The sequence below is a fragment of the Lipophrys pholis genome (assembly GCF_963383615.2).
Source record: "Lipophrys pholis genome assembly, chromosome: 8".
NCBI classification, from domain to species: Eukaryota; Metazoa; Chordata; class Actinopteri; order Blenniiformes; family Blenniidae; genus Lipophrys; species Lipophrys pholis.
The window spans coordinates 22008438-22018817 of record NC_137630.1 but is presented as its reverse complement, the minus strand read 5'-3'; the positions used below and the strand labels follow the sequence as shown (position 1 = coordinate 22018817).

Here is a 10380-nt window from a genome sequence, read left to right as displayed (position 1 = left end):
GTGTAAATGTTCTCGAGTGGCCCCGCCAGAACGCACACTTGAATCCGATTGGACATCTCTGGAGAGATGTGAAAATGGCTGTGCACCGACGCTTCCCATCCAACCTGACAGAGCTTGAGATAGGGGTGCCAAGCTTGTGGCATCATATTCAAAAATACTTCAGGCTGCAATTGCTGCCAAAGTATTGAGCAACGGCTCTGAATATTTATGTACATATGAATTCTTAGTTTTTTCATTTGATAAAACTGCTTAAATCTCCCCCAAAAACCTTTTTCCCCATTGTGTTGTGTGCAGAATGTTAAATTTTTTTTTGATTTAATCCATTTTGGAATAAGGCTGCAACATAAAATGTGGAAAAAGTGAAACTGAATGCTTTCCAGATGCACTGTATAAATTGTCTGAGCTTTTCTTGGCATTAACTTTGCTGTGATTTCATATCATCCATCAGTGTGAGTGCTCAAACTCCAACTCCCTCTTGACTCTGGATGACACGAGTGGAAAACATGAGTCGGTCAGAAACATCCAGCAGGGGGCACCATTACATCCAATACATGATTTTTGATGCTCCAAGAGTTTAATTATCAAGAATTCCAGCATTTTATCCATGTTGCTTTTTTCTTGTTTTATTTATGAGTTTGAAAAAAGTCATTTGGTGACAAATTTGACATGAGGCTCAGTGAGTAAAGACACATTGAGGATTAAAACAATGATGTCCTGCAGAGATTCAACAGTTTTTCACTGAAATACAATCAAACACCAAATATTTCACAGCTCTCATGTTTTATTTACATGAACAAAAACAGCTGCTTCATTTTCTTAAAGAAAAAACAAAAATCTGAAAATACAAACTAATTTTCTTTGTTTCAAAAACATTTCCAAAGTGAAACTTTGAAGAGCAGTCGACTACACAGACCTCCATTAAAACTTCACACAATGTGAAAGAGTAAAAAGCGACTGGGTGAACTTGAGGTGGTTGGGAGGAGAGCAGGTCAGGGTGCAGCTCACAGCCCCATCACAGAGGGAAACACGGCAGCACCTGATGGAGGAAACGACACAGCCCATCATCATCTCACTCGGTCTGAACTCATCCGCCTTCCAGACACAATGCAGCCACGCCCAGGCGACAACAGAGTCACTCTCATGTCGTACTTTTTGGGCTACCTTGACCATCTCCTGCGTCCGAATCCGGGACTTTCCAGTCCAGCTGGCGGCCTTTTTCGTAGAGTCCCTTCAGGACCTTCCTCACTTCGTCGCTGTTGCCTCCTCGACTCAGCTCCAGGTACTTCCTGTACAGCTGCAGGGCGGTGCGCGCGTCCTCGATGCTGTCGTGGGTTTCCCCCTGAATGTTGAGGTCTGGGAGCACAGAGAACAAAACGAATCACGCCGGCTCCTGCTGCGGCATTTTACCTGAGCGTTACTGAGGATTTAACTGATTTTAGGCCGTTCGTAACCTTTGAGTTTCTTTTGAGCGTCTAGGTGCAAAAGCAGGAGCTTCACATGGGTCCACTACAAAGGAATTTCACATTTTTATGACCCGAGTTTGACGTTTCTTGCGTCGACTTACCCAGAAAGTACCAAGCAAGAAACCTCAGGGAGATCATCCTCTTGCGAGGCAGATGAAACAGGTAGACCGTGTCGATGACTTGATCTTTCAGGACCTTGAAAAACAGAAAATGAACTTCAGAAGTCAGAATTAAGACGACATTTCATCTTGTTTTAATCTGTACTTGACAGACATGATCCACTGCGGGTTAGAAAACGTATACCAGTAAATTAATGACGCGGAAGTCCTTCTGCAAGCCGTGACCGACGAAGCGGACTCCCGTGTCGATGAGGAAGCGCAGCTTCAGGTAGGTGGACTTCAGAGTGGTCAAATGCTTGGAAGAAATTTTCGCATCCAGGTCTCCTGGTTTGATGCCGGAATATTGTGTCAGATAGTCGACCACCTGGAGGTACAAACAGACACAGATTTACTTGGCAAAACCAAAAACACACACCTCTCAAGCTAACGTTTGCTTTGTTCAGGTTTTATACAGGCCAGTAAAAGAAGACGAGTCTTTTTATAGTGACAGTAAAACCTGCAAACAGAGGAGGTGCAACAATCACCACAGCAAGAGCACAATAAAAGTAAACAAAGTTCAATGGCCTGAGTGGGAAATGACATAACGCTCAACTCAGAAAAATTCTGACTGACTGAGTCAGTTTTCTGTGAAATTCTGACTGACGTCTATTATGGACCAAATGACCAAATCATCCACTGACAAGAAAAAAACCGAAGAGGGGCAGTGATGCAAAGGACTCATCGCCAAACTTTAAAGCAAAGGTCATTTTCATGTGGGGGTTTTTGTTGATTCACATGAGCCTGTCCATGAATGAACTGAAAATGAGTGCACATATGCAACAATGACTGTTTTTTTTCTGTTTTTTCAATAAGCCACGTCACGAGTATAGCACTTCTCAGGACACTCGTTCACTGCATACTCGGTGGTGGTAAGCTACGTATGAAGACTGACGGAAGCTAAACTGCGCCATCAGTCCGTCTCTGTGTTTTCACTACACGACGTCTCTCACCTGCTCCTGCGTGGAGATGTAGTCGTCGATGAAGGGGACCCCCTCGTTGGGCCCCTGTCCCCTCACACAGGTGATCCTGGCCACAGACATCTGGCTCGGCTTTATGGTCGACTTGGTGCCGTCGCTGCGCAGCTCTGCCTCCTCCTGCAGGTGAAACGCCGCCGCAACAGGTTGCTTTTTAGAATTTTCACTGTTTGGCAGGTTTCAAGTATTGATATAAAACCATCAACATACCCTCAATGAACTTTAAAGAATTTTATGCGATTCAGTAGAACAGCTCTGGTACAAATTGAGCCTATATAAATCTATTAATAATGACGGTTAAAGTCATTTGATGTCAGTTCATTCTGAGTAATTATACACACTAACAGTAAATATACAAGATAACAGCCAGAACAAATCCTCTTCAGTCACATAACACACACTCTATAATACAGCAATAACAACAATTCATTTACTAAAGTTCATTATTGAGATTAAATGTAGATTTTACTGCATCTTATCCTGCTTTCACAGACTCACCTGATTGAGAGTCACAAACTCGGCGTCCAGCCCCACCAGGTCACCGGCTTGCGGCATCTCGCTGACCATGAGCGGGATGAAGGTGGCGTGGCTCTTCCTCTGTTTCCGAGCCAGCGAGGCCTCGGTCAGCAGCACGCTGGCGTCGATGGGATTTTTAACTGAGACGAACAGCAAAACAAAGTCTGAATGAGTTTTTAAGTTAGAAGTAAAACGTCCAGATTGGATGTTGCGACACTCACTGCGCAGGTCGTATTTGGAGTGGTAATTTCTCTTGGCGTAATACAAGATGGCGGGAACTTTCCAACTCACGTCAAACTGCGCCGCCTCAGTCTGCGGGAAAAACCGGAGAACCTGACATCACTGCACACGTTCGGTCAGCATGTATTTAAGAACTGGGAAAACATTTACCTTGTCAATGGGTTCGATTAGGAAATCATTGAAGAGGTACCACTGCTGGTGTGTGACTCCCTGAAACACACACGTCAGGTTGAAAGTGAGACTAAATGCGAGCGCTGATCTGCACATGTCTGGCCGTCTTTTTTATTTTTCTTTAACCTTCTCACCTCTTTTCTTTGATGGTAGGTCTCTCCCACCTTGATGTGAGCAACCAGGTTTCCCCCGGTGCGAGCGTCCAGGATGTGTGGTACCGTGACCACCAGGTCATAGAGAGCGGCGCCCTCCGCCTCTTCAGCAGCACTCAGCTGCTCACAAACAATAACTTCTTATTTACATGTGAATCTGGAAACCGAGGAGGCTAAGCAGAGAGTCAGAGGGTCCTATCAAACAAGACAATGGCCAATAACTCTGTCCATACCTGGGCCAGCAAGTCAATCATTACCTTTTAGTCGCAATTTATTTCATTTCCCCCAAAAATTTCTAATGACTTTAGCATCTCTTATTATTGAACAAACCAAAAAGTCAAAATTATTCAGGTTAAGTTCATTAATTGAACTTCAGCTGTTCTCAGTCCTAAATTCCAGCTGTCACTTCCACTGTGGTTTGACCACACCCCCTTGATGGCGATTAAGTCCCATTTTCAGATGTTTCAACTGCCCTCACACAATGAAAAACATAGCCAAGTAAAGACTGACAAAAGAAAGTCAAATTTGACATGAGCAACCAGAAATCAGAGAACGAAAGTTGAGCTTTTTTCATGTTTTGCTAAAAGAAGAAAAGAAATGTGCACTAGATTTTGCTCAGATTATCTGCCAATAAAACGAATTACTGTTACACAAGTCATCTGTAAACCATCCGTTCTCACCTCCTCTCCTTCGGGCCAGCTGCTAATCTCCAGTCCCTGACTTTTGCTGATGGACATTTTCATTGACAGAGGGATCCACACGTGTCGCAGGTCTTCTGCTCGAGTGTCGAAGGTGATGCCCTCCACACTGCAAACCTCCTCCCCACTACAAAGAGATAAACAGTTCAATTACATGTGGGGTTTATACTTCGGTTCAAAGGTGCTTACTAATGATACATAATAATTTTATTTTGAATTTTTTTTAAAGTGGGGCCCGATAGGAAACCTATGGGAAGCACTGCACAATGCAATGCTAATTATTCAGTATTGAAATGGTTCTTACTCCAGGCACCATTCAGTGGGCAATGGTGGCGGTTCTTTAGGTTTGGTAGGTTCCATTTGCATGGCCTTTTTCAAAGCGTACTGTGAAAACAAACAACTGCATTAGTCATGACACAAACAAATAAATATACGATTCCTCAGGAAATGGTTTTATTATATTAGAAACATGTGGCAAAATAAAACTAGGAGTAGCAGCCCCTACCTCTGCTTGCACTTTCCAGAATTCAGCCTCTTTAGCACTGTTGACCTCACAGTTGATGACCAGCACGTCTGGTAAACACCTGATGTTACGTGTCTGCACCTAGAAGGTAACACAGGAACATGTCCGGTCAAAGGACAATTTCCTAGAGCGCCTGGTGTTACGTTTGAATAAAAACTGTAACTCACCGTGGGCTGATATTTCTCACAGTTTTCACACCAGGCCTGAGTGCTCTGCTCCAGGCAGATGCTCCTCTTCAGGATCTCGGCAAAGTCATACTCCTTCACCGTTTTCTCTGATCGGAAAATGAACACATCAACAAATATCCATCGCTGGTCCAGCTTCGGCAGTTTCTCAGGCTGAAGGAGCACATGAAACTCACCCTGAGAGTTTTGTTCCGGATAATGCATGGTGAAGAGCAACGTGAGGGACGAGCGCACAGTTTCTTTCCCACAGCGACACAAGCTGCTGTTCTCAACTTCACACCCAAACAGCTTTCCGATGGCAGACTCGCCAGAGGAGCCCAGCGAGCTGCAACAAACGCAGAAACAACGGACACATTACTTCACTTGCATTTCTGACCAAAGCTTTAAGCACCTCCAGGCCGTGTTTCGGACCTGCTGCTGGCGCCTCTGTAGGCCTGTGGACCCTCCTGCTCCTGCGTCTCCTGGTGGAGCTGAGTGAGGATGAAGCGATTCCAGCTTTGGATTAAGCGGCCCAGCCTGGCCTTCCCCGTCTGCTCGTCTGAGTCCGCCAGGATCAGGCCCAGCGCCGAGGCTTCGGGGATGGTGCGAAACGCTCGGAGGAAGTTACTGGCCTTAAGGAAGGAGACAGAAGACGTTACACTGGCTGTACATACACAGGGACTTTCTGTCAGTCTGAATTGAGAGACGTGGAAACTGATAAAGAAGATCATCTGACACAGTTCGTGGATGTGACACGTCCATATTATCCATCATCTGGATTGCTTTTTCTGTGTGATGTGACAGTGTCGTGCCACTGCCACTTTTCTCAAAACACCGGTGTGAAGCGTAACATGTTGACTTTACATAACAGAGATGCACAAAAAGCTCAGACTGTGGGGGGGGGAAAGAAACTCAAATGCACTTCACAAGAATTTAAACAGATCGGTGTTTAGTCAAATCACTTATGGTCCAATTCACCACAGAAAGTGAGACGCTTCGTATTTTAGCAATGCCAAAAGGATCAATTTACTCTTAATCAGTTCAAAAAGTAATTCAGATCTACCTGACATGGATCTCCTCGTGACAAGTCCAGCATGTGGAAGAGGAAGCCAAGCTCGCAGGCCAGACAAAACTCCTTCTGGCACAAATGATTCTGCACAAGGCACCGGATTGGCTCCAGGAAATACAAAACCTACATAAAAGACAAATATTTTAAAAAATTTTTTTTTTAAATCTACAGTAATAGATGAGGTTTCACCAAACAACAGCTGAGCTCCTCACCTGGATCATGCAGTTACAGTAGGCGTTGGGGATGTGCGGCTCGAGACCAGCAAACAATGTTCTGTTGTAGTGTTTGAAGTCAAAGTCCTCCAGTCCCAGTTTGGAGTATTTAATTGTGACCTGGTCCAACAAAAATATATACATATTACATTTATTAATATTATTATTAGAACCTTTATTTACCTAACAAATCTCTTTTTTCCCCAGAGTCCCAACCAATAATGAAATATACTTCTGCAACCACAGCACAACTGAGACAATTATGGAAGAGTATATTAAAGAAAAGATTTAAAAAAAAAACATTTTAAAAACATATCAAGTCCAACCTTTCTGAACTTTTTGGGGACCATGTAGAGGTGTGGCTCTTCGTCGCGCCCAATCGGTGATTCAGGGATCTGGTTATAATTATCATATTCAAGCTCCACATCTTTAATCTTATAAGGAACCTGGAACACAAATCACATTTAAATGTCATCAAAATTTACAGATGAATTTGACACATTTCAAAGAGAAGATGTTAAAACTGTGGTTTGAAATCACAGAAACGCTGATGTGTTTAACTGTTAAACGTCTATTTGGAGTGTACGTGTTGAACATGCCTGGTTTCGAGGACGAGTTCGAGGATTTGCAGCGTAACCAATGAAGCCAACAGTTTTCATCGTGCGAAGGATTTCCGGGTCAACAGGAGGAGCTCGCCTGTTAGAAAGAGACGCGTCTTTAGATTTATTGATAGAGGCCGTCTCTCATACCGAGAAATGTTTCCACTACTGGCCAAGTCACGAGCAGCTTCAAAAACAGCACACACTACAATCATGATTGTATTACCGGGGGCTGGGAGTGACCAGGGCAGTGGGCCAGTCCGACAGCAGCGCCTCGGTGCTGGTCAGCGGCATGGGGATGAGAGACAGGGGCAGCAGGTCGTGATTCCAGTCCAGCTGAGGCAGCGTGTCCACCAGGCAGGGCAGCGCAAAGTCGGTCTCCCGAGAGTAGTCGTTAAACGAAACCTCCGGAGCGTCGGACCACAGGTGCACGCACCCCCCCGAATCCCCAAAAGCTAAGGCTTGTTTGCTGGACGACACGTCGAAGCTCATGAGCAGCTGCCCCACTGTGTTGACGTGAAAGATGTCCGCCATGTTGGCGAGTCCAGTGGGCTCACAGAACTGACATTGGCCTGAAGGATGGAACAGGACAGGAGGGCCGTCGTATCAAAGTCACGGGTCCAAGAACTCACACAATGTACTACAGGATAATTACTACCGAGTTGTTGCATAAATTACAGACCCAGACGTGGTAAGAAATAAAAACACGTATTTTCTTTTTCATTTATTGTTTTGCCAATTCTGATAAAAACCTAAACAAGACGTGAATGTGCCCAGTCATACCTGTCTGCGAGATGATCGCCAGGCGTGACGTGTAGGTAGGAATGAAGCGCAGGAAGAGGGGGTCAACGTGCACCTGAAGTGGAGTGACCGCTCGCATCATGCGGAGGTCATACACCATGAGGAAACGGTCACAAGCCAAACCGTTGAGTCCGCGACTGGAAAACCCGCAGGCAGCCAAAAGGTTTCCGTGAACGTCGAAGTCCGACAGGCTGCCGGAGAACGCGTCAAACTCGTGCTCCGTTTTGAAGCTGCGCAGATCCCGAAGGGTCACCTGTGTTTCACAGAGGGCGATTGTGGCATTTTAATGGAGAAGTCAAACATCGTTCCTGAACCATCACGATCAGGTCATTCATACCTTGCCAGAAGTGTGGCCGCAGAAGAAGAAACGACTCGTTTGACGCATGATTGCAACTCCAGGCACTTCAACAGTGAACTGGCAGAGAGACGGACAGTCGATAGGGTTTTTAAAAGTATAATGTCAATACATTTTGTGACATGCATAGCCCTTTGATAGATGCTAAAATAAGACAAAAGATATTCCAATATCTTACTTTTTGTGTTTCTTGAACTGTATTTAAATCCATCTCAACCACATAATTTTGCAATCCACCCGTGAGTAATGTGTTGTTGTCAGTCATGAGTAGACTGTGCATATCAGCACCTTCATCCATCCTGAAATACACAAGACAAACTTTAATCAAATAAATTACAAATAGTCGATACAATTAAAAAGTTTTAAAGTTGCAGATATTCTCTGAATATAGTCAGCACAAAGATTTAGCTTTCCAGTACTTACGGATAATCAAACATGACAAGACCCCCGCGAGTGGAGCACTTCAGGTTGCACTTGGACAGAAACAACACACCCGTTTCCAAACTCTGAATATGTCGAATGTCATCTGTTGAATGTGCTTGGAAAGAAGAGTGGCGGCCCATCGTTGGTCCAAAAAATGAGGTTACATGACCCTGTGGGAAAAAAAATTAAAAAGGGTTAGGACCGAATGACCAGCGTCACATCATAGAAACAATTTGTATTCCCGCAATATGAACGCTCTTACTCTATGGTTTCCCGTCCACAGCATTTCCTCTTGCATGTCAAAGTGCGTGGCGGTAACTGGAATGCCGACTTCTGAAACCGCGCTGTGCAGCTCAGAGAACATGCCCTCCATCAGGTGCACGGAGTCGGGGACGGGCACAGCCAGCCCCTCCGGGTCCAGCTCCACAGCCTGCAGTAGAGTCGGGTTGAGGTGTGGGTCCATGGAGGGCTCCAGCCCTGCGTCCAGAGTCCCGTGAAGACTGGGTGGGTACTCCCCCATGCCGGCATCGAGACCGTCAAAGTTCATCATGGATACTTCTAAATCAATCTGCAGGGGAAGATTAAAATCACTATGAATAATTTTAGTACGCGGGTTTGATCAGTGGAACTTAAATATCAGCCTAGATCACGGAACTTTATCTCTACTGCAAGCGTTTCCTGGAATATCACCTTTAATTCTGTTGTTAATGCACATTGTCATATATCATGTCATACGTTTCTCTGCTTATCCAAGTGGCATCATCTGTTAAATAGACTCTCCCGTCTAGTCTAGCGAACAGCACTTGAAAAAGTGGTGAAATGTCTAATTCATTTTCTTTCAATTCTACTTACAGAGTTCTAAGTTCAACAAATGAAGAAAATACAGAAAGAGGGATTTGGAATAGGGTATAGAAAGGCCTTAAAGGTTTATCTCTGACAGGTCATTGTGCAGTGGTTTTAGATCTGTGGCCTAAAATCAAGAGTTAAACGGTCAAACATTTCAAAATGACATTTCAACCTTTGCTTCGTATTTAAATCAGACAGACTCAAACAAACCAAAATATACTTACACCTGCCAAACAAACAGTAGACAGCCTTCAAAGCTAATACTAAAGCTAGTAGCAAACACATTTTAAGTAGTCATGTTATATAATTAAAACTCATAGTTTTATCTCATCCACAACAGGGTTTATATTGTTTAGATTGAGTGTAATTAATGCAGACAGCTGATGGTTCTATTAGCCGATGGTCGTTAGCTTATTGAGCCAAATAACAGCAGCATTTACAGCTAAACTGAGCTAATCAACCTCTTCTAAAAACGTTCTTTGTGTTGGAGGGTTTAGATCGTTTCCTTTTGACAGAATTAAACAGTTTAAAAAGGTTTCCCAGACCTGCTGTTGGCCCGCTTCGCCGCACAGGAGTCCATGCGCTCCTCATCCACAACAATAACACATATTTATAAACTCTTCCGGGTCAAGGTGTGTTCAGGGGCAGCTGGGATTCCACAGTCGTTTCTGTGAGCGCTTCATTAAATCAGACCCGTTGGTTTAGTCCGCAGTTTCACACAATTAATTAATACAGCTTACAATATTTGTGTGTTCCGCTTATTCGTTTTTTAAATGTTTAATGCAGTCAGGTGTGGGGTAAAATTGCAAAATTCAATTATCGAATGAGTGATTTACGCAACTCGATGACTTTAATGCCGGTCCTTGAATGCACCGTAATCTTCCGTTTGTTTTGGGACAATAAATAAATAAATAAATAAACCTAATTAATCAGTTAAATGTGGTGACTTTGTTCACAAAGGTAATATAGGTCAGAGATGTCTACGATATTGTATGCATATATTTTTGAGGTTATAG

The 10380-nt window shown here is 44.0% G+C and overlaps 1 protein-coding gene across 2 annotated transcripts; it reads right to left on the bottom strand.

Moving 5' to 3' along the window:
- Window positions 1–560: 560 nt before the first annotated feature.
- pan2 (poly(A) specific ribonuclease subunit PAN2) lies at window positions 561–9979 on the bottom strand. Of its 2 annotated transcripts, none has more exons than XM_080469371.1 (26): window positions 9910–9962; window positions 8781–9086; window positions 8519–8688; window positions 8274–8394; window positions 8078–8155; window positions 7723–7993; window positions 7166–7511; window positions 6940–7036; window positions 6667–6786; window positions 6341–6460; window positions 6123–6251; window positions 5492–5691; window positions 5257–5405; window positions 5063–5169; window positions 4878–4976; window positions 4677–4756; window positions 4355–4499; window positions 3657–3794; window positions 3502–3561; window positions 3333–3423; window positions 3094–3251; window positions 2572–2715; window positions 1767–1946; window positions 1565–1658; window positions 1150–1353; window positions 561–1036 (listed from the first exon to the last, which is right to left on the bottom strand). In XM_080469371.1, the coding sequence occupies exons 2-26, from the start codon at window positions 9066–9068 to the stop codon at window positions 1002–1004; spliced, it is 3624 nt and encodes a 1207-aa protein (XP_080325497.1). In that variant the 5' UTR covers window positions 9069–9086; window positions 9910–9962; the 3' UTR covers window positions 561–1001. The 2 variants fall into 2 exon arrangements, with proteins under 2 accessions (XP_080325497.1, XP_080325498.1); XM_080469372.1 differs by having other exon boundaries at window positions 630–1036; window positions 1162–1353; window positions 9910–9979.
- Window positions 9980–10380: the final 401 nt, after the last annotated feature.

Excerpts from the sequence above, each read along its gene's own strand:
- pan2 (XM_080469371.1), bottom strand. The coding sequence starts at position 9,068 with ATGATGAACTTTGACGGTCTCGATGCCGGCATGGGGGAGTACCCACCC. Across the intron at positions 8,689-8,780 it reads TGTGGACGGGAAACCATAGA|GGTCATGTAACCTCATTTTT; the intron begins GTAAGAGCGTTC and ends TTTTTCCCACAG. Across the intron at positions 2,716-3,093 it reads AGTTTGTGACTCTCAATCAG|GAGGAGGCAGAGCTGCGCAG; the intron begins GTGAGTCTGTGA and ends TTTCACCTGCAG.